This window comes from Protopterus annectens, chromosome 2.part0 (genome assembly GCF_019279795.1).
Source record: "Protopterus annectens isolate FY-2018-M chromosome 2.part0, PAN1.0, whole genome shotgun sequence".
Classification (NCBI taxonomy): Eukaryota; Metazoa; Chordata; order Ceratodontiformes; family Protopteridae; genus Protopterus; species Protopterus annectens.
In genome coordinates, this window is record NC_056728.1 from 1,789,220,383 (window position 1) to 1,789,244,582 (window position 24,200).

The following is a 24,200-nucleotide window of genomic DNA, read 5'->3' on the forward strand; positions in this document are numbered from 1 at the left end:
GCCAAAGAAACACGTCTCCCATTCTGCAAGCCTCAAGCAAATCAAGTCATCACAACAGACTCCTCTGACTACGCCTGGGGGGCGCACATGACAGATCGGTGCATTCAAGGCAAATGGTCCCAAAAAGAAAAGCACCTACACATCAATCAAAAGGAAATGCTAGCAGTAATAAATGCTATTATAGCTTTCAAAGACCTTCTGCATCCAGGCCAACTATTGATAAGGACAGAACACCACAGTAATGTGGTACATAAACAGGGAGGAACCCATTCATACCCCCTATGCAGGCTGGCCATGTCACTTTGGAATATGGCTCTGGAATTACAAATCGAACTTCAAGAACAGTACTTGCCAGGCAAGAAAAACGCACGCTGGCAGACAACCTAAGCAGAAATATGACAGACCCACACGAATGGAAGTTGCACCCTCAAGTTTTTACAGAAATAATTCAAGCATGGGGAAGGCCAGACATGGATCTTTTTGCCTCCCACAAAAATCACCAATTGACAAAATTCTGCTTAAGGACTTTAAATCCACAGGCCTGGAGAGTGGACGCTCTCTCTTTCAGTTGGACAACAATGACAGTTTATGCCTTTCCACCTCTTCCTCTGCTGTCCAAAGTTCTATTAAAAACCAAAGCAGACCAAAGATGATTCTCATTGCTCCAGACTGGCCAAGACAGCACTGATACCCACTCCTGAGGAGCCTGACTCATTCCCCACCATGGACCCCACCTCTAATGCCTCTTCTGACTCAGCACAGCTTCAGAACTCTTCAGTCAGCTGAAAATACTCAATCTGGCCGCATGGAAGATTCCTTAACTTCACAACAGACCCTACTCTCCAAGGAGGTTCAGGATGCCATTTTGGAGGCCAGAAGGCCTTTTGTGCCTGGAATGAGGAAAAAGGGCCAGAATCCTGGAATACTGAATTTACTTCAAATACTACAGTATCTAGCTGAGCTGCTAAGCAGTGGACTTTCATTCTCCTCCATCAAACTCCATGCCTCAGCCATTTCTGCAGAATACAACACTGATCCTCCTTTATTCTCTCATTCCCTCTTAAGAGAGTTCCTCAGAGGAGCTAAGAATATAAAACCCCCAAGGAAACCACCAATACCTGCTTGGGACCTCAATTTCATTCTAGAAAAGCTGACCTTGCCTCCCTTTGAGCCAGCTGCCTCAACAGATTTGCAATATTTGTCCTGGAAAACAGCCTTCCTTCTGGCTATTACCTCAGCTCGCAGGGTATCGGAACTACAAGCCCTCATGTCTGTGCAGCCTTTCATCATTTTCCATCAGGACAGAGTTTCCTTACGAACCAATCCGTCCTTTATGCCAAAGGTGGTATCCAGGGTAGCTTTGAATCCGGCTATTCACTTACCTACCTTTTACCCTAATCCTCAAAACAAAGGGGAGAGACTACTACATTCCTTGGACATCCACCGACAGCTACGTTATTATTTGGACAGAACAAAGCCTTTCAGAAAATCAGAACTCTGTGGCCTATGCTATAGGAGCTCAAGGGAAGCCAATTTCCAAACAGACAATCTCAAAATGGATAGCCCACTGCATACGCTTTTGTTACTCTTTTCATGGTAAAACTGTGCCTGCAGGCATCAGATCTCATTCCACAAGGGCCACAGCTACCTCTGCAGCTTTCCTCAGAGGAGTTCCTACCAAAGATATTTTGGAAGCACCCATTTGGAATTCTGTGCATACCTTCTCCAAGCACTACCACCTACCATTATACTCCAAAACTAGAGCAGGCTTTGCCACTGCAGTCTTGCAGGGCATCCTGGCTCCTCCTAGTTCCACCTAGTGCCTACCACCTCTTTTTTAGCTTTGGGATTCTACCCATCTGTTTTGACTGCAGCTGTATGCACGATGAACTTAGTACAGTTTTGTACCTACCATAAATGTAGATGTTAGAGTGCTAATACAGCTGCAGTCCAGGTTTCCCTCCCTCCTTCCCCTCTTGGGACAGGCCTATTGGCTAACACCTCATACAAATTGATTGGGGTATTCATTTATGGTGTATTTGCTTGCAACTACAGTTTTTTTATTATATTGCACTGCATTATTACATAAATTTATGTGTTGCCTTCCTTCTGGGGGCACCTGACATCTGGGGCAAGAAAAACTGAAGAAAATGGCGTCTGCTGGTTCTTTTATACCCCTGTCGCACTGACGTCAGGGAAGAAGCGACGACAACCGACGCCGGACCTAGACTTTGGAATTCGGTCGACCGAGGACCCGCCTGACTGCAGAGAACCCATCTGTTATGACTGCAGCTGTATTAGCACTCTAACATCTACATTTATGGTAGGTACAAAACTGTACTTTCTGTCTACCTATCCTTCTGCCCCCCACCCCCCCCCCCCCCCACACAAACACGCCTTCTTAGTATCTTTGGATATAAAGGATGCCTACTTACACATCCCAGTCCATACCCTCTTCAGAAAATTCCTCCGCTTCTCAGTGGATTCTGCACACTTTCAGTTCTGTGCTTTACCATTTCGTCTCTCTTCAGCCCCAAGAGTATTTACAAAATGTCTGGCTCCAGTCATGGACTTTGCCAGGGCAAAAGGAATACTTACTCCTACCTCAATGATATTCTCATTCAGGCTATGGCAAGTACCTTAACCCTACAACACCTGGACTTCACTATCTCCCTCTTACAGATCGGAGATTTACCATAAATCTAAGTCATTCTTGATCCCCTCACAGGATCAAGTGTGTCTGGACTTGTCTGATTCTGACAGGGAAAATGCTGGACTGCCTTCCCCCAGAAAAAAATGATGGATACTTCAGGGAAATACTTCCTCTTAAAGCCATTTCAGCCAGGGAATTTCTCAGAATCCTGGGAGCCATGGCCTCTACCATCCTCATAGTACCTCTGGCAAGGCTTCACATGAGGAAGTTCCAGTGGTCGCCATGCTTCCATGCCTTGGCAGTGAACTGCATTGGTGGATAACCCAGATTCAGGCAAACCCAGGCCTGCCCTTGTAACTCCTGCCTCCCATCCAGGACCTCTACATAGATGCATAGGACACAGGATGGGATGCAACCTTAAGAGAATGGAGAGTGAGGAGCTCTTGGACCCTCACTCAGCAGAAAGACCACATCAATATCAAGGAAATGAGAGCCATGGTATTGGCCTTGCTAATCTTCAAAGATCAGCTTCTTCCAGGCACTTTGAGATGGTACACAGACAATATCACTGTGCTGTTGTACATCAAGAAATGGGGGGGGGGGGGGGGGCAAGGTCCTACCTCCTACCTCCTGTGCAGGCTTGGGAAATCGCCCTGGAAAGACTGATCATCCTGCAAGCTGTATACATCACTTCTGCAGGCAATGTGATGGCAGATTCATTAAGCAGGACCATGACCAACCCTGTCTTACAACTGGATGCTGAACAGGATGTCCTTCAAGGATGCATCTGCAGTCCTTACAAATGGGTTGTCCTGTCGTCAGGCAGCCCTTCGGTCGGCCGGATTCCAAAGTCTGGGTCTGGCCTCGGCTGATGTCGCACTCCACCCGACGTCATAGCTGCAGTTATTCGGGTATAAAGGCATCAGCCGACACCCTCTTCCTCAGTCTTTCTTGCCGCGTGGCGCCCGAAGCAGAAGCTGTTCGCAAGTGCTGGTCGGTCAGAACCAGAGATTACTACTACCGAATACTTCTTCTACTACTACCGAAGACTTCTAAAAAGCTAAGTACCCCGTTGGGGACTCTTTCTTGCCTCAGCCGATGTCAGAAAAAGTGAATAACTGTTTAACTTGTGGGAAACAAATACCTCATAAAGATTTCCACTCTTACTGCTTACCTTGTTTAGGCCCAGACCACGACGTAGCAGCTTGTCTAGCCTGTGCTTCTTTTAACCGACGGACGCTTAGACGTCGGTCGGAATTTGCTGAGGACCTGGTCAGTTGATGGGGTATTCCGTATGTGGATCTCTGCATCTCCCATGAACAGACTGCTTCCAACCTTCTGCTCCATGGCACCACATCCAGAAGCATGGAGGGTGGATGCTCTCTCATTTCCCTGGAAAAGGATGTAAGCTTATGCATTCCCCCCCTTCTCTCATACAAGGGGTCCTACTGAAAATTCGAAAGGAGCAGCCAAAAAATATTGCTGGTGACTTCCCTATTGACTAGGGCAGCATTGGTTCCTCCTATTACTACATCCTAGCCAAGGGCAGTCACCACAAGTTACCCCACCAAATGGACCTGCTTACACAGGAGAAGGGAACAGTCTTACACCCCCAACTGTCCACACTGAGCCTTATACTTTGGGTGATAGGGCACTGATTCCCCTTTAGAGAACAGACAGAGAATGTGCTTTGGGTAAACCAACTACCAGGAAATCTTACTTGTCTAAGTGAAAGATTTTCTGTATGGTGTCAGAAAAACAACTTAAAACCACTGATGGCAGAGCCCCCAGTGGTCTTGTCCTACCTGTATGAAGTCTGGACTAATCCTGCTCCTCCATTAAAACACATTGATCTGCCATCTCAGCATGCCTGCCACTGGGTACCACCTTTGGCTTCCAGGTTAGAAGGTAAACTTTTCTTGAACGGGGCACTACATCTCAGCCACCCCCACCCCCTCAGGAAGCCCATTCCTCCTCCTCCTTGGGATCAAAATTTTGTTGTGGAAAAATTGACTCCCACTCTTTGAACCAGCCAAAGACTGCTTCCTCCAACACTGCACTTGGAAAACTGTATTCTTGGTGGCCATCACTTCAGCCAGAAGGGTTTTGGAACTTCAAGCCATTATGGCCTCTCCCCCTTTTACCGCCTTCCACAAGGACAGGGTATGTTTTATGTACCCAACCCAGCCTTCATGCTTAAAGTAGTCCATGAACTGTCCTTGAAGCAGGCCGTAAACCTGCCAACCTTTCCCCACACAACAAAACCGGCAGAAAGGATACTTCACTCCTTAGATGTACATAGACAACTCGACATTATTTGGCTAAGACCAAACCAATCCACAAGTCAGACAGGATCTTCATCTCATAACACCCAAGAGCCCTGGGGCACCCTGTTTCCAGGCAAACCATATCCTCTTGGATATCAAAAACCATCTTTCTGTTGCACAAGCCATGGCAGAACGCTCCCCTCCAGTAAAGGCACACAACTAGGGCAGTGTCCTTGGGGCATTTTTTTTTTAAGGTTTGGTCACAGCTGCTATTCTCGAAGCAGTTATATGGTCCTATGTACATACATTCACTAAGCACTGCAAATTGGGCATTGTTTCTAGAGCCAGAGCAGGATATGCCAGAGCCATCCTTCATGGGTTTGCGGAAAGTGCTTCTGGTCCTCCCACCCTTTTCTTGGGACAGGAGCTTTTGCACACTCCCTTATGTTATGGATATAGCAGCATGTGAGTAGGAGGACATAGTATTGTGTAAAAACTTACCATAACTTTAGATGTCCTTCTTCTATATGATGTATAGTTTTCCACCCAGCCTTGCCCCTCACACTTGCCTGACTCCTGGAGTACCCACTCTTTAGTTGCTGATTCTGGCAGCAGTCTGTTTTGAAGAAGGTGCGTGTTGATGTCCTCTTTATACCCGATGTCCATTTACGACAGACGTGGGATGTCATGCACACCCTAGCGGTAGCACTTAACTTTTGTATAATGCCCGGACATAGAGTTAGTCAGAGGCAAACTCCCTTGTGTTATGGATAAAGCAGCATATAGAAGAGCTGGACATTTAAAGTTATGGTAAGTTCTTACACAGTAATACTTTCTAAACCTAAAAGTTTAAAAGTTTAAAATTGTAAGAAGTAGAAGTTGAAGTCACAAGTGTTGGTGAATTCTTAATGCGTTTATAGGATATCTCAAGTAGCCATCTTGAGACTGTTGTCCCGTGCCAAATGATTTAGCTTTGTATAGTAATCCATTTATAGCCTGACAATCTGCATGATTATTAAAAGTATATGAAGATAGTGTCCTTGATTTCCAGATTGTTTGGGAATGAGATGATGGTATGTGTATACTTCCCACTGATATCTTTGTTGGTGATCCTCATTTTGATTTTTCCCACTGTATAATTTACATTTTTTAATTTGTGTAGGTCGTAATGATAAAGGGCAGCTTGGTCATGGCGATACAAAAAGAGTTGAAGCACCAAAGCCCATAGATGTTTTGGAAAGTGAGGTGGTTGTATTAGCAGCTTGTGGACGAAACCACACACTTGCACTTACAGGTACTTTGTGCTCAAGCATGTGGTAGTGATTAATCTGTGGAAGTGAAAAAAGTGGAATAAGTTCTTTGGAATATGTCTTCACTAACTGCTTTTTGTACATAGGATTTCAGCAGTCTAATTGCATTTTCTAACGTCTCTTACAGGTTTGTGTTGATATATGCATTACTTCAGTTGCAATGCTGGTTGTGCTGAATTGTAGAGAACATTGAGTGGTGCTCACAGTGCATGAAGCTGCAGGCCATGTGTCTGATCAGTAATTCTCTAGAGTCAGTTGCATGAAAATGTTTAAAGTAGTTAGTATATAAGGTTTGCTATGTGTACAGCATTAAGGGGGATGTAAAATGAGCAGTTGTGCTACTCACTATATCTGTGGTTTATTAGTTATCTTCAGTGGTCACAATGTGATTTAAGCATCTAAAAATGTTTAGGCTTATTTATTGAAAGCTGTTCCAGCTCTTTTTCTTGTGCCAGAATCCAGATTTTCCTGGAAAGGCTAATGAAATCATGCCAGTGTATCTTGCATACTGCTATATAGGGATACTTTACTGCTGTTTGCATCTCTTTTACAATGACAGTGCAAGAGAGTAGATATGTGGAAAACCATTACCATTCTTCACAAAACTTTACCTCAGAATGTAAAAGAATAATAGCACTGGCCTTTCAGCATGTTAAAAGAAGCACTTTTCTTTCAGAATAGAAGACCTTTTTGGTGCTGGACTACGGCTGATGATAACCTTTGTACATGCTAAGTTGAGCATAAAGTATGTACCCTTAAACAGGTCTCGAGTTTTGTGAAAAAAACAAAGAAATCTAAGAGGAGCCAAAACAGTATCAAGAGGCCAAAAAAATCCTAATACTGTGTCAGTGTTTCAGATAGAGGTATGCCATCTTCCAAACACTGTATTGCAAAGACCAAACTTTGTAAGAACATGGCCTGTTTATGCAGTAGAAATATGTAGTTGCTCTATTTTGCTCTTTGTGCTTTATACCTAAAACACATATGCAATAGACCTTGAATTGATCAGTTGGGGTGCTCTGATAGCAGTAGTATGTGTCGACTTTTACTTGATGCATCCTTTTCTTTCCTTTTTTCATCTCTACAGCTATAAATGCGAGTGCCTGTAAAACTAGGATGTTTAAATGCCTTTGTTAAATTCTCACTTAAGACCTAAGCAAAACCACATTTACAGAAAAGAAAAAGGAAAACAAACCATTTAAACATTTTTTTTAAATTTAAATGCAGTATACATCACACACATTTTCTTTGCTGCTATCAGTCAAACATTACAAAAAAAAATCCTGAATTCTTGTCTTCTCTCAAACTTTCCTCCTTCTCCTGATGATTATTATGCATGTATTTTCACCGCAATTTCATTTACTTTTATGTAATTTGCTCCTTCCCTATTCTAGAGATCCCTCTTCCAGTTTTTATCTGATTTATAATCAATACTCTAGTGTAACTTTGATTTCAGTTTTCTAGTAATTGCTTTTTAGCAAACCAACAGAATTTAACTTAAATGCCTTACTGTGTCTAGGCAATTCAGATCCTGTATCCCAGCTCAAATAAAATCCCTTCCTTGTTTACAGCAGTTTGCTCATGCAGTATTTCTGAGAGTGTACTCTATAGGAATCTGCCAACTCATTGCACTCCTAAAACATACATTCCCAGATGTTCTTGGAGTTTCACTGTTGCAGTCATCACTTGCCGGTTTATCTCTGCTAGGTAGCCCTCGGACGGCCCGAATACCAGAGTAAAGGATTTCCCTTCTGCATTGGCTACAGGTCACCCTAGACTGACATAACGTCAGTGCTATAAAGAGGGGCAGCCAATGCCATTGCATTATACTTCCTTGCCATGGAACCCAAAGCAGAAGTGTTTTGCAAGTGCGTCAATCGCCCCTTGACAGAGTGAGGGTGAATGCTACTAAAGCTAAATGCCCTATTTGGGGGATCCTTTTTCTTGCACTTAACCGATGTCCGAAAAATGAAATAACTATCGCCTTTGTGGAAAACAAATACCACACAGACTTTCATAATCTGTGTGTAACTTGCCTAGGCCCAGACCACGACTTCCCCAATTCTCAGCTCTGTGCCTTATTTAATGGTAAAACCATCGGTAGGAGAGCTGATTTTGTAGCTAGGCCATATGTTCATCGTGCATACAGCTGCAGTCATTACAGATGGGTTATCCTGCCGTCAGATGAGTCCTCGGTCGGCCGAATTCCAAAGTCTAGGTCCGGCGTCGGTTGTCGTCGCTTCTTCCCTGACGTCAGTGTGGCAGGGGTATAAAAGAGGCAGCAGACGTCATTTTCTTCAGTCTTTCTTGCCGTGCGGTGCCCGAAGCAGAAGCAGTTAGCAAGTGCCTGTCGGCCAGCTCCTGAGATTTACGAAAGTATTTCGGCCGAAGTCTTCTTTAAAGCTAAGTACCCTGTTGGGGAAACTTTTCTTGTCTCAGACCGATGTCAGACAAAGTTAATAATTGCATTTCTTGTGGGAAGCAAATACCGCATAAGGATTTCCACTCTTTCTGTATACCTTGCTTAGGCCCAGACCAGGACGTTTCGGCCTGCCATTTTTGTGCTAGGTTCAACAAGCGCACTATTAAGCGCTGGGCAGAGTTCGTCCAACATTATTTTGGCAAAAAATTTAATTACATCATGTCGTCGGATACTCCAACACCAGTTTTAGGCAAAAGACGCTAAGATAAGGACCGACTTCCGAGGTCCGCACCAAGTACTGAGACCACGCTTAGGTCGACTACCGGTTCTCAGCGAGGCACCTACGTAGCCCCTGACTACCGATGAATCCATTTTACCGGTGACTTCAGTACCCGAGGTCGCAGGATCCTCTGTCTCCATTCCTACTACAGATACTGACGCCACTCTTGGCGGGGAAACTCAAAATTTAGTCAGGCCTGCCATTTCTGAAGGCGTCTCAGGCCTTCCACCTTTTCTATTAAATCCTTCAAATCTAAAACAGCCATGGAAACTAAAAAACAGGGTCCTCAGACCTCCTCCCAAGGCCCCATGCCTAAAAAACAGATGCTTAAAATGGCTGAGGATTTGATATCTCTCATCAGGGGTTCCCAACCCCCCTCTGACAAATGACCCAGATTGGAGGAAGACTACCCTTCTTCAGACCAGGCTTCTATTACCTTAGAACATTCTGAGGACCAGGATTATGCCTATTCTCCTTTCGAAGACTGATGCTGAGGAGTCTATTCCCTCGGTCTCCCCCCTGAGGACTACTCTTTTGTGGAAATCCTGCCTACTTTGAGGGAACACTTTCACTGGGAAGGTCAAGATTACTCAGATTCCAAGAAAAGGCTTGGGGAATTTCTACTGCTCCCCCAGCATAGGCCCCTGGCTATCCCTCCTGATTATCATTGTGCATACAGCTGCAGTCATAACAGATGGGTTCTTCTGCCGTCAGGCGGGTCCTCGGTCAGCCGAATTCCAAAGTCTAGGTCCGGCGTCGGTTGTCGTCGCTTCTTCCCTGACGTCATTGCAACAGGGGTATAAAAGAACCAGCTGACGCCATCTTCTTCAGTCTTTCTTGCCACTCGGTGCCCGAAGCAGAAGCAGTTCGCAAGTGCCGGTCGGCCAGCTCCTGAAATTACGAAAATTTTGCAACCGAAGTCTTCTTGAAAGCTAAGTACCCGTTAGAAACTTTTCTTGCCTCAGACTGATGTCAGACAAAGTTAATAATTGTATTTCATGTGGGAAGCAAATACCGCATAAGGATTTTCATTCCCTCTGCATTTCTTGCTTAGGCCCAGACCACGACATCTCGGTCTGTCGTTTTTGTGCTACTTTCAACAAATGCAACATTAAGCGTCGGGCGGAGTTCACCCAGCACTATTTTGGCAAAAAATTTAACTACATTATGTCGTCGTATACGCAGACTCCAGTTTTGTCTAAAAAACGCAAAGATAAGGACCGACACACAAGGTCCGTGGCCTCTACCGACACTACGCCAAAGCTGACTACAGGTGGTCCGGTTCTCAGCGAGACGCCTACGCAGCCCCTGCCTACCGACGACACTTCATTGGCGGTGTCTACTGTGCCCGAGGTCGCAGGCTCCTAGGCCCACACCCCGACTACAGATACCGATGCCACTCTTGGTGGTGAAACTCGAAATGTAGACAGGTCTGCCTCCACTCAAGATGTCTTCAGACCTTCATCTTCTTTTTCCTTCAAGGCTTTCACTAAGTCTAAAGCAGCCATGCATTCTAAGAGACCAGCTACACAGGGCCCTTCTCCAGGTCCCATGCCTAAAAAAACAGATGCTTAAAATGGCTGAGGGTTTAATTATTCTTATCAGGGGTTCTCAACCCCCCCGGACAAAAGGCCCAGAGTGGAGGAAGAATCCCCCTCCTCAGACCAGGCCTTCATTATTTCAGAGCACTCTGAACATGAACATTCTTGCTCCCCTTTTGAAGATTCTGATGCAGAGGAGTCCATTCCCTCTGTCCCCCCCCCCCCGCCGAGGATTACTCATTTGGGGAAACCTTGCATACCTTGAGGGAACACTTCCACTGGGAAGGCCAAGAGTACTCAGACTCCAAGAAAAGGCTTAGGGATTTTCTCTTGCTTCCTCAGCACAGGCCTCTGGCTATACCTCCTGTCTTAGACATACTAGATGATTTGTATTCGGAAGCCTGCCTTAACCCGGACTCTTTACCTCCAGCCCCAGTCAAGCCTGACGGGTACTACCGGGTTCCTGACTCGCACCAATTTTTATACAAAAGCCATGTGGCTGACCCAGAAACTATATCACAGGGCCCCAAAGGGATTAAGGCCTCCACTGCTAAAAATCCATTACCTTCCGAGAGAGATTCCTGATCTTTAGAAAGGTGGGGAAAAAAGGTATACACCTCAGCCACCTTAACCATGAGGGCATTAAACTGCCAGTTCCATATGTTAAAGTACCAACAGTTTCTGTTATCACAGTTGAGAAGCAAAATGTCACAACCTGAACAACCAGACTTGAAGGAGTTGCAGGATTTGATGCATAGTGCAGAACAAGTGGGTAAACATACCTTGCAATGTGGTTTTGATGCCCTAGAGGCTTCATGTAGAGCTGCTGTTACAGGATCAGTCATACGTAGAAATGCCTGGCTCAAGGAGCAAACCTTACCAGATCATGTCAAAGCTAAATTACTAGATGCCCCTCTACAAAAGGATGTATTTGGTGTTAAAGCTGAGGAGGTAGTAAAGAAAATGGAGGAAAAGGCTAAATCAATGCAAACAGTGCAAGCTTTTCTACAGGTACAACCTCCACGTTTCAGTAGAAATTGGCCTTCCAAAAATTGGTCCTTTCCAGCCACGGACAGACCCCAAAGAGGTAGATACAGGCACCCGAGGGGCAGAGGGCAATCTCAAGGATCGATGTTCTTCGTCTTCCCTTGCTGCAGTCCTGACAATTGGGTATAGTCCGCGTCCCAGTCGGCCCGAATACCAGAGTATAAGGCTGACGTCGGTCATGGCGCCTTAGACTGACGTCAGTACGTCAGGGTACTAATGCGCATGACCGACGTCATTTCCTCAGTCTTTTGCCGCATGGTCGATGCAGAAGCAATTTTGCGAGTGCAGGTTGGCGTTCTGAGATTTTCGAAACGAGTTTCAGACCGAATACAGAGTTGGCTAAGTAACACCGTTGGAGAACATTTTGGTTTTTTCTTGCCTCAGTATTTAACCGGATGTCAGAAAAAGTGAATAACTGTATTTCTTGTGGGAAGCAGATACCGCATAGGGATTATCATACATTGTGTATACCTTGTTTAGGGCCTGAGCACGACGTTGTTGGTTGCCGCTCTTGTGCTAGATTTAACAAGCGCACTATTAAGAGGAGGCTTGATTGTGCTAGGTTAGTGTTTGGGAAGCGTTGCAATTATACTATGCCGCCGGATGCTCCGACGCCTGCTTCATCTAAGAAGCGCAAGGACAAAACAGTGAAGTCTAGGGGTGAGGAACCGGCAGTCCCGGACGCCGGTCCTTTAGAAGGCTCAGGAGCCAGAGGTTTTGCCAGGAGTCTCTATGGAGTCTCAGGCAGATACTTTACTGTTACAGGATGTGCCCTCTCAGGAGGTAGGCCAGGCTGAGGGGCTTCTCAGGTAACTGTTCTTCCCTCTCTTCCCAAGGTAGTTAGGGCCTCTCCTTCTGTTGCCAAAGCTTCTTTTCGAGGAAGGCCAAGTTCAGCTTCTGTAGGGGCTTCTCCTAGCATTTGGCTCTGTGCCTAAGAAACATATGCTTAAAATGGCAGAAGATTTGATTACTTTGATTACAGGTTCTATGCCCCACCTGATAAGAGGCCTAGGGTGGAACAGGAGTTTGATAGTTTTGAACAGTGTTCACAGGCTTCAGAGTCTTCTGTGGAAGACTTGCAAGAGTTTCCTACTTATTCTGATTCTGATGTGGATGATTCCACTCCTTCAGCTTCTCCTCCTGAGGATTTTTCATTTTCAGAGACTCTTCACTCCATGAGGGAGCACTTTAAATGGGAAGGCCAAGATTACTCTGACTCCAGAAAAGGCTTAGGGAATTCTTGTTTTGCCCCAGCATAGGCCTTTAGCTATTCCTCCTGTGTTAAATGTGGTGGAGGATGTTTTTGCAGAGGCTTCTCTGAACCCTGATTCCTTGCCTCCTGCTCCTGTTAAGCCTGATAGGTATTATAGGGTGCCCAAGCTCATAAGTATTTGTTTAAGAGTCCCAGGGCGACCCAGAAACTGTTTCTCAGGGCCTAAAGGTGTTAAAGCTTCTGTGGTTAAAAATCCTGTACCCTCTGATAAAGAGGCAAGGGCTTTGGATAGGTGGGGTAAGAAAGTATATACTTCTTCCACTCTAGCCATGAGGGCGTTGAATTGTCAATTTCATATGCTGAAATATCAGAATTATCTCCTTTCACAATTGAAATCTAAGGTGGATGCTTTGGCGGAAGGTATTGAGTGTAAAGAATTGCTGGATTTGGTTCATGTGTCTGAACAAGTGGGTAAGCATTCTTTGCAGTGTGGTTTTGATGCTGTTCAGGCCTCCTCGAGGGTGGCTGCTACTAGTTCTGTTCTTCGCAGACATGCATGGTTGAAGGATCAGAATTTAGCTGAGCATGTTAAGACCAGGATTTTGGATGCTCCTTTACAGTCTGATGTGTTGTTTGGGCGCCTGTGGAAGCAGTTTTAAAGAAAATGGAGGACAAAGCTAAGTCTATGCAGACTGTTAAAGATTTTTGCAGGTGCAGCCTCAAGTTTAGTAGAAATTGGCCTGCTAAGGGGTGGACATATCCTGCTTATGGTTCCCAGTCTAGGGTAGGTCTAGGCGTGGTAGGGGCAGGGCTCAAGGTTCTTAGGCCTAGATCAGACAGTTCACCTGCTCAGATTTCTGGTGAGGGCAGGGGTCAGTCCTTTCGTAAGCAGAACCAATGACCTGCCTTTTCAGCTGCCAGTGGACTCTCGTCTGGCAGCTCCTTTGGGAGGAAGATTGTCTCTTTTCAAAGAAAATTGGGATTTAATCACTCAAGACAGATGGGTGCTGGATATCATTCATCACGGGTACAGATTTTATTTCCACACAATGCCCCCTTTCAAAGGCATGCCAGATGTTCCTCCTCCACAAAGAAAAGAGGCTCACAAGCAAGTTTCTCAGTTACTCCAGAGCCAGTCCCTGTGTCAGAAAGGGGTTTCGGATTTTATTCTCGCCTGTTCCTAGTACCAAAGAAGGGGAACACATGGAGACCAATTTTGGATTTATCTATCCTCAACACTTATCTGGACATTCCCAAGTTCAAGATGTTGACGTTACAGCAACTGTTACCTCTGCTGGGCAAGGATCACTGGATGGTAACTTTGGATCTCAAGGAAGCTTACCTTCATGTGCCCATAAGGCTAAGTTGCAGAAAGTATCTGCGGTTTCGAACTGGAGATTTTCATTATCAGTTCTCTGCATTGCCCTTTGGCTTATCTACTGCGCCCAGAGTATTCACAAAGGTTCTGGCTCCAGTGATAGCTTACTTCAGGCTTCAAGGCATTCAAATTTATCCTTACTTGGACGACTGCCTGATTCTGGCTCAAGAAAAGGAACACCTTCTACTGCATCTGGAATATGTCATAGCAGTGCTAAGATGCCTAGGGTATTCTGTGAACGAAATAAAGTCCAGTCTAGTACCCTCTCAAGACATGTGCTTTCTGGGTGTGAGACTGAATACAGCAGCCCAGATGGCCTTTTTAACCCCGGACAAACAAAAGAGTCTGTCACTTTACTTCCATCAACTATCTCATCAGTCCGTGCTGACTGCAAGGACAGTCCTTCAAGCATTAGGGTTCATGGCATCTTGTATTCTGGTGCTTCCCAATGCCAAACTGCATATGAGGAAGCTGCAATGGTATCTCAAAATGTATGGACACAGCACTGCCAAGATTTGGACACTGTCATTCAAATAATACCTTGCCTTCAAAAGGAATTCTTGTGGTGGGCTCAGGAATGTCACCTAAACAAGGGACTCTCTGTGACCCGGCCAGAGGCAGTCAGATTTTAACGACAGATGCCTCGGACACTGCTTGGGAGCTCATCTAAATGGAAAGTGGATACAAGACAAGTGGCCTGCCAGACTACAGCATCTACATATCAACATGAAGGAGATGTTAGCAGTCCAGTTTGCATTGATGGCGTTCAAGGAGTTACTTCTTCCAGGGCAGGTGTTGATTCTGACAGACAACACAACTGTCATGTGGTACATCAACAAGCAAGGGGAACACATTCTTATCCTCTATGCAGGCAAGCAATGATTTTATGGGAGACTGCGCTAAGCCTGCAACTGACTCTTCAGGCAAGGTTTCTGCCAGGAGCACAGAACTCCCTAGCAGATGTATTAAGCAGACAAATCATGGATCCCCACGAGTGGAAACTGGATCTTCATGTATTTCAGAAATTGACAGTGTCATGGGGAACTCCAGACATAGATCTGTTCCCTTCTCCACTAAACCACCAGCTGCCAAAGTATTGCACAAAGGGGTTTCATCACACAGCTTGGAAAGTGGATGCTCTGTCTTTCAGTTGGAAAAACCTTCATGTCTATGCCTTTCCACCTCTACCTCTTCTTCCAAAGGTATTACTAAAGGTCAGACAGGACAGGCCAAGGATGATTTTGATAGCTCCAGATTGGCCATGGCAACACTGGTACCCACTTCTAAGGAGTCTTGTAAAGAAGCCTCCATGGCCTTTACCTCTGATTCCTCATCTGTTATCTCAGAAGGACGGTCATCTGCTCAATGTCAAGCTTCAATCTCTTCATCTCACAGCTTGGCATATTCTGTGTTGAAGCATGGTAGGTCTCAGCTTCCTCAACAAGTTTTAAATGTGATTATGGAAGCTAGAAGGCCTAGTACTAGGAGAGTGTACGCAGAAAAATGGAAGAGATTTTTATTTTGGAGTACAGCAAAGAATTTGGAGATTTCAGAGCCTAATTTGAGTGTGGCTCTTCAATATCTTACTGAATTATTGGACAAAGGTTTGTCTTTCTCTTCCATAAAGATTCATGCTGCAGCAATTTCAGCTCACTATGATTGTGACCCACCTTTGGTTTCATCCTTTGTTCAAGCAGTTTCTTAGAGGGCAAAGAATATAAGACCCCTTAGAGCTCCTACTCCTGCTTGGGATCTCAATTTTGTGTTGGAAAAACTTACTCTACAACCTTTTGAGCCTGCAGCTACTGCTGAATTGAAATATTTGTCATGGAAGACTGCTTTTCTGTTGGCTATTACTTCTGCAAGAAGGGTGTCTGAGTTGCAGGCCCTTATGGCAGTAGAGCCCTTTTGATTTTCCATAAGGACAGGGTATCATTACGCACTAATCCTTCCTTTATGCCTAAGGTGGTTTCTAGTGTGGCTTTAAACCAAACTATTCATTTGCCTACTTTTTGCAGATCCTCAAAATAAAGGGAAAAGATTTTGCACACTTTAGATGTACACAGGCAATTGTTATTATTTGAGCAGGACTAAAGATTTTAGGCAGTCTCAGCAGTTACTTGTTTCTTTTTTAAGTTCACAGGGCAAGCCTGTGTCAAAACAAACTATTTCTAGGTGGATTGGCTTTTGCATTGCATTTTGTTATTCCCATCATGGCAAAGAGGTTCCAGCTGGGATTAGGCCTCATTCCACTAGGGCTACTGCCACTTCAACAGCATTTCTAAGGGGTGGCAACTAAGGATATTCTGGAAGCAGCTACTTGGAGTTCAGTGCATACTTTCTCTAGGCATTATCACCTGCCTATACTCTAAGACTAGAGCTGGTTTTGCCACAGCTGTTTTACAAGGCATGTTGTCAGCTCCTGCTACTTTATAATTTGCCAGCCTCCCTTACCTCTGCTTTGGGATTCTACCCATGTCAGGACTGCAGCAAGGAAGGCGAAGAACATAGTACAGTTTTGTACCTACCATAAATGTAGATGTTAGGATTCCCTTGCTGCAGTCCAATTTACCCTCCCTCCCCCTCTGTGTTTCAGGGTGGTTGTGTAGGTGAGTTTACATGCTTATATTTTTATATATTACTGTATATATTGTACATGTTTTTGGTGCAGGTTGTTTTGGGACTTGTCTTTGGGTCTTCTGACATCTGGGGCAAGAAAAGACTGAGGAAATGACGTCGGTCATGCGATTAGTACCCTGACGTGGCGTCAGTCTGCGCCATGACCGACGCCAGCCTTATACTCTGGTATTGGAGGGGACTGGGACGCGGACTATACCCAATTGTCAGGACTGCAGCAAGGGAATCCTCGAACATCTACATTTATGGTAGGTACAAAACTGTACTTTTAGAGGCAGACAATGGCACGCTCCTACACAGAGGTGGTGAGGATAGTTCGCAGCCATTCAGAAAGCAAACCCAATGACTTTCCCCTTTGCATGCCAAACAAGGCTCAAATGGCAGCACCCTTAGGCGGAAAACTGGCATTATTTTCGAAAAATTGGCATATTGTCACAAAAGACAAATGGATCCTGGACATTATAAACAGAGGCTACAGATTCCATTTTCACACCCTTCCAAAAATAAGAGGCATGCCAAACCTGCCACACAATCAAAGGGCAGAGGCACAAAGACAAATTTCAGATCTCATGGACATGAAAGCTATTCAAGAGGTACCTACTCAAGAACAAGGTCAAGGTTTTTATTCCAGACTATTCCTGGTACCAAGGAAGGGAAAAGATTGGAGACCTATTTTGGACCTATCCATCCTAAACACATTCTTACTCGTACCAAAATTCAAGATGCTCACATTACAGCAGCTTTTTCTCATGCTGGGCAAGGAGTCTTGGCTGGTAACATTGGACCTCAAGGAGGCATACCTGCATGTCCCAATCAGACAAAATTGCAAAAGATACCTCAGATTCTTGCAGGTTCAACCCATTATCAATTCTCTGCATTGCCCTTTGGCTTATCTACTGCTCCCAGAGTATTCACGAAATGCCTGGCATCAGTAATTGCCTACTGCAGACTTCAAGGGATACAAATATACCCATACTTGGACGATTGCCTGGTCCAAGCGGACAGCAAGCACATACTTCTGAAACATCTTGCTTTTGTAATAATGTTGTTGAATTCTCTAGGATACATAGTCAACAAAAAGAAATCAAGGCTAATACCCTCTCGGAAAATAATTTTCCTGGGTGCCAGTTTGGACACACACCCAGATGGCCTACCTCACGCCAGAGAAACGGGGGCAACTAACTCAATACTTCAGAAAACTAGCAAATTTCACCAGGCTGACTGCAAGGAAAATCCTGCAGGCTCTGGGATTCATGGCATCTTGCATACTACTAATCCCATGTGCAAAGCTGCATATGAGGAAACTTCAATGGTACCTGAAAAACCTATGGTCTCAACACAGCCACAGTTTGGAAACAATAATGCCACTAATTCCATGCCTTCAAAAGGAATTTCTGTAGTAGGCTCAAGCATGCCAAACAAACACAGGTCTCCCATTCTGCAAGCCTCAAGCAAATCAAGTCATCACAACAGATGCCTCGGACTACGCCTGGGGCCATGACATTCAGGGCAAATGGTCCCAAAAAGAAAAGCACCTTCACATCAATCAAAAGGAAATGCTAGCAGTGATAAATGCTATTATAGCTTTCAAAGACCTTCTACATCCAGGTCAACTATTGATAAGGACAGACCACAACACAGTAATGTGGTACATAAACAGGGAGGAACCCATTCATATCCCCTATGCAGGCTGGCCATGTCACTTTGGAACATGGCTCTGGAATTACAAAGCTAACTTCAAGCACAGTACTTGCCAGGCAAAGAAAACACGCTGGCAGACAACCTAAGCAGAAATATGACAGATCCACACGAATGGAAGTTGCATCCTCAAGTTTTTACAGAGATAATTCAAGCATGGGAAAGGCCAGCCATAGATCTCTTTGCCTCCCACAAAAATCACCAATTGACAAAATTTAAGGACTTTTCATCCACAGGCCTGGAGAGTGGACGCTCTCTTTCAGTTGGACAACAATGACAGTTTATGCCTTTTCACCTCTTCCTCTGCTGCCCAAAGTTCTATTAAAAACCAGAGCAGACAGACCAAAGATGATTCTCATTGCTCCAGACTGGCCAAGACAGCACTGGTACCCACTCCTGAGGAGCCTGATGCATTCCCCACGATGGACCCTACCTCTAATGCCTCTTCTTTTGACTCAGCACAGCTTCAAAACTCTTCAGTCAGCTGAAAACACTCAATCTGGCCGCATGGAAGATTCCTTAACTTCACAACAAACCCTACTCTCCAAGGAAGTACAGGAAGTCATTTTGGAAACCAGAAGGCCGTCTACTAGAAAAGCTTACTCCGCAAAATGGAAACTGTTTTGTGCCTGGAATGAGAAAAAGGGCCAGAATCCTGGAAAACTGAATTTACCTCAAATATTACAGTATCTAGCTGAGCTGCTAAGCAGTGGACTTTCATTCTCCTCCATCAAAATCCATGCCTCAGCCATTTCTGCAGAGTACAACACTGATCCACCTTTATTCTCTCACCCCCTCTTAAGACAGTTCCTCAGAGGGGCTAAGAATATAAAACCCCCCAAGGAAACAACCAATACCTGCTTGGGACCTCAATTTCATTCTAGAAAAGCTGACATTGCCTCCTTTTGAGCCAGCTGCTTCAACAGATTTGCAATATTTGTCCTGGAAAGCAGCTTTCCTCCTGGCTATCACCTCAGCTCGCAGGGTATCTGAATTACAAGCCCTCATGTCTGTGCAGCCTTTCATCATTTTCCATCAGGACAGAGTTTCCTTACGAACCAACCCGTCCTTTATGCTAAAGGGTGGTATCCAGGGTAGCTTTGAATCAGGCTATCCATTTACCTACATTTTACCCTAATCCTCAAAACAAAGGGGAGAGACTACTACATTCATTGGACATCCACAGACAGCTGCGCTATTATTTGGACAGAACAAAGCCTTTCAGAAAATCAGAACAACTCTTTGTGTTCTATGCTATAGGAGCTCAAGGGAAGCCAATTTCCAAACAGACAATCTCAAAATGGATAGCCCACTGCATACGCTTTTGCTACTCTTTTCGTGGTAAAACTGTACCTGCAGGCATCAGATCTCACTCCACAAGGGCCACAGCTACCTCTGCAGCTTTCCTCAGAGGAGTGCCTACCAAAGATATTTTGGAAGCAGCCACTTGGAGTTCTGTGCATACCTTCTCCAAGCACTACCACCTACCATTATACTCCAAAACTAGAGCAGGCTTTGCCACTGCAGTCTTGCAGGGCATCCTGGCTCCTCCTAGTTCCACCTAGTGCCTACCACCCCATTTTAGCTTTGGGATTCTACCCATCTGTTATTACTGCAGCTGTATGCACAATGAACATAGTACAGTTTTGTACCTAACATAAATGTAGATGTTAGAGTGCTAATACAGCTGCAGTCCAGGTTTCCCTCCCTCCTTCCCCTCTTGGGACAGGCCTATTGGCTACACCTCCTCTTACAACCTGATTGGGGTATTCTTTTATGGTGTATTTGCTTGCAACTACTGTATTTTGATGATATTGCATTGCATTACTACATAAATTTATGTATTGCCTTCCTTCTGGGGGCACCTGACATCTGGGGCAAGAAAAAATGAAGAAGATGGTGTCTGCTGGTTCTTTTATACCCCTGTCGCACTGACGTCAGGGAAGAAGCGACGACAACCGACGCCGGACCTAGACTTTGGAATTCGGCCGACCGAGGACCCGCCTGATGGCAGAAGAACCCATCTGTTATGACTGTAGCTGTATTAGCACTCTAACATCTACATTTATGGTAGGTACAAAACTGTACTTTTTAGATATTTTGGAGGATGTGTACGCAGAAGCCAGCCTTAATCCAGATTCTTTACCTCCAGCCCCTGTTAAACCAAACAGGTATTACCGGGTCCCTGATTCTCACCAGTTCCTTTATAAAAGCCATACTGCTGACCCAGAAACTATTTCACCTTCAGAGAGAGATTCCAGAGCATTAGAAAGGTGGAAAAAGGTGTATACATCTGTCACTTTAACCATGAGGGCATTAAACTGTCAATTCCATATGTTAAAGTACCAACAGTTTTTGTTATCCCAGTTAAAAGGCAAAATGAGACAAAACAACCAGATTTGAAAGAGTTGCAGGATTTGTTGCATGGTGCAGAGCAAGTGGGTAAACATACCTTGCAGTGTGGTTTTGATGCTTTAGAGGCCTCATGTAGAGCTGCTGTCACGGGGTCTGTTATACGTAGACATGCCTGGCTCAAAGAGCAAACCTTACCAGATCATGTCAAAGCAAAGTTATTAGATGCACCACTTCAAAAAGATGTATTGTTTGGTGTTAAAGCTGAGGAGGTACTAAAGAAAATGGAGGAAAAAGCGAAATCTATGCAAACTGTGAAATATTTCCTGCAGGTACAACCTCCACGCTTCAGCAAAAACTGGCCTTCAAAAATTGGTCCTTTCCAGCCACGGATAGACCTCAAAGGGGCAGATACAGGCGCCCAAGGGGTAGAGGACAACCTCAAGGATCTTAGAGCAAGACAGTGGCAAGTACCAACCCCAAGAGGTGGAGAAGATAGATCACAGTCCTTTAGAAAACAGACACAATGACTTCCCCCTATGCCTGCCAAGCAAAACTTTGATTGCAGCACCTTTGGGCGGGAAACTGGCATTATTTTCAAAAAACTGGCATATTGTTACAAAAGACAAATGGATTCTGGACATTATAGACAGAGGCTACAGGTTCCACTTTCACACCCTTCCAAAAATGAGGCATACCAAACCTGCCACAAAATCAAAGGGCAGAGGCACAAAGACAAATTTCCACTCTCATGGACATGAAAGCGATTCAAGAGGTACCTGCAAAAGATCAAGGTTTTTATTCCAGGCTATTCCTGGTACCAAGGAAAGACAAAGATTGGAGACCTATCTTAGACCTATCCATCCTAAACACATATCTACAGGTGCCAAAATTCAAGATGCTCACATTACAGCAGCTTCTTCCCATGCTGGGCAAGGAGTCTTGGCTGGTAACATTGGACCTCAAGGAGGCATACCTGCATGTCCCTATCAGACAAGATTGCAGAAGATACTTCAGATTTCTTGCAGGTTCAACCCATTACCAATTCTCTGCATTGCCCTTTGGCTTATCTGAAATGCCTGGTATCAGTAATTGCCTTCTACAGACTACAAGGAATTCAAATCTACCCATATCTGGACGACTGCCTGATCCAAGCGGACAGCAAGGACTTTCTATTGCAGCATCTGGCTTTTGTAATAAAACTGTTAAACTTCCTGGGATACACAGTGAACAAAAAGAAATCAAAACTAATACCTTCTCAACAGATAATTTTCCTGGGGCCAGCTTAAATACAACCACCCAGATGGCAGACAAACAAGGGCAACTGTCTCTATACTTCAGCAAATGGCAACTCTCACCAGACTAACTGCAAGGAAAGTCCTGCAGGCTCTGGGATTCATGGCATCTTGCATCCTACTAATCCCATGTGCAAAGCTGCATGTGAGGAAACTACAATGGTACCTAAAAAACTTATGGTCTCAACACAGCCACAGCTTGGAAACAATTATACCACTCATTCCATGCCTTCAAAGGGAATTTTTGTGGTGGGCTCAAGCATGCCAAAGGAACACAGGTCTACCTTTCTGTGTACCTTGGGCAACTCAAATCATCACAACGGATGCCTCAGACTACGCCTGGGGAGCACACATGGCAGATCAGTGCATTTAGGGAAAATGGTCCCAAAAAGAGAAGCACCTACACATCAACCAAAAGGAGATGCTAGCCGTGCAAAATGCTCTTATGACTTTCAAAGACCTACTGCATCCAGGCCAGCTGTTGATAAGGACAGACAACACCACAGTCATGTGGTACATCAACAAAGAAGGGGGAACTCATTCATACCCCCTGTGCTGGCAAGCCATGACCCTATGGAACACAGCACTGGAATTACAAATTCAACTACAGGCAAAATTCCTGCCAGGGAAGGAAAATACACTGGCAAACAACCTAAGCAGAAATATAACAGATCCACACGAATGGAAGTTGCATCCTCAAGTGTTCTCAAAGATAACTCGGGCATGGGGACAGCCAGACATAGATCTATTTGCTACCCACAAAAATTACCACTTGAAAAAATTTTGCTCAAGGACCTATCATCCCCGGGCCTGGAAACTGGACGCTCTCTTTCAATTGGACAACATTGACAGTGTATGCCTTCCCGCCTCTTCCTCTACTGACCAAAGTTCTACTAAAAGCCAGAGCAGAGAGGCCACAAATGATTCTCATTTCTCCAGACTGGCCACGACAACACTGGTATCCACTTTTAAAGAGCCTGACAAACTTCCCACCATGGATCCTACCTCTAGTTCCTCTTCTGTTATCCCAGCACAACTACAAAACCTTGCACAGCCAGCTCAAAACCCTAAATCTAGCTGCATGGAGAATTCCTTAATTGTACAACTGGCTCTCCTCTCCAAGGAGGTGCAGGATGGCATCTTGGAGGCCAGAAGACCTAGAAAAGCCTACTTCGCCAAATGGAAACAATTTTGTTCCTGGAATCAAGAAAAGGGACAGAATCCTTGGGTAATAAATATACCTCAAATTTTACAGTACCTAGCTGAGATGTTAAACAGTGGCCTTTCCTTCTCCAAGATCCATGCTTCAGCCATTTCTGCACAATACAACACAGACCCTCCTCTATTCTCACTTCCTCTATTAAGGCAGTTCCTCAGAGGGGCAAAAAATATAAAACCCCCAAGGAAACCTCCAGTTCTAGCTTGGGACCTCAACTTCATATTGGAAAAGCTGATCCTGCCTCCCTTTGAGCCGGCTTCTTCAGCAGAGCTACAATACTTGTCATGGAAAACAGCCTTCCTTCTGGCTATCACCTCAGCACGCAGGGTTTCGGAACTGCAGGCACTCATGGCTGTGCAACCTTTCATCATTTTCCATCAGGGCAGAGTTTCCTTACGAACCAACCCTACCTTCATGCCAAAGGTAGTATCCAGTGTATCTTTGAATCAGACTATCCACTTGGCTACTTTTTATCCAAATCCACAGAACAAGGGGGAGAGACTACTACATTCCTTGTACATTCAGACAACTTCGTTATTACTTGAACAGAACCAAGCCATTCAGGAAATCCTAGCCACTCTGTCCTATGCTACAGGTGCTCAAGGAAAGGCTATTTCCAAACAGGCAATTTCAAAATGGATAGCCCACTGCATACACTTTTGTTGTTCATTTCATGGAAAATCTGTGCCAGCATGCATCAGATCCCACTCCACCAGGGCCACAGCTACCTCTGCAGCTTTCCTCAGGGGGGTCCCTACCAAGGACATTTTGGAAGCAGCTACTTGGAGTTCAGTGCACACTTTCTCCAGGTACTACCACCTTCCACTATACTCTAAATCTAGAGCAGGCTTTGCCACAGCAGTCCTGCAGGGCATCCTCGCTCCTCCT

The 24,200-nt window shown here is 44.9% G+C and overlaps 1 protein-coding gene across 1 annotated transcript in view; it reads left to right on the forward strand.

Annotated features, from left to right (window-relative positions):
• RCC2 (regulator of chromosome condensation 2) overlaps positions 1-24,200 on the forward strand; it is a 1,536,688-nt gene that overhangs the window by 405,732 nt on the left and 1,106,756 nt on the right. The window contains exon 5 of the mRNA XM_044061821.1: positions 6,083-6,214. Coding sequence (XP_043917756.1) covers positions 6,083-6,214 — 132 coding nt within the window. The remainder of the gene's footprint in view (positions 1-6,082; positions 6,215-24,200) is intronic.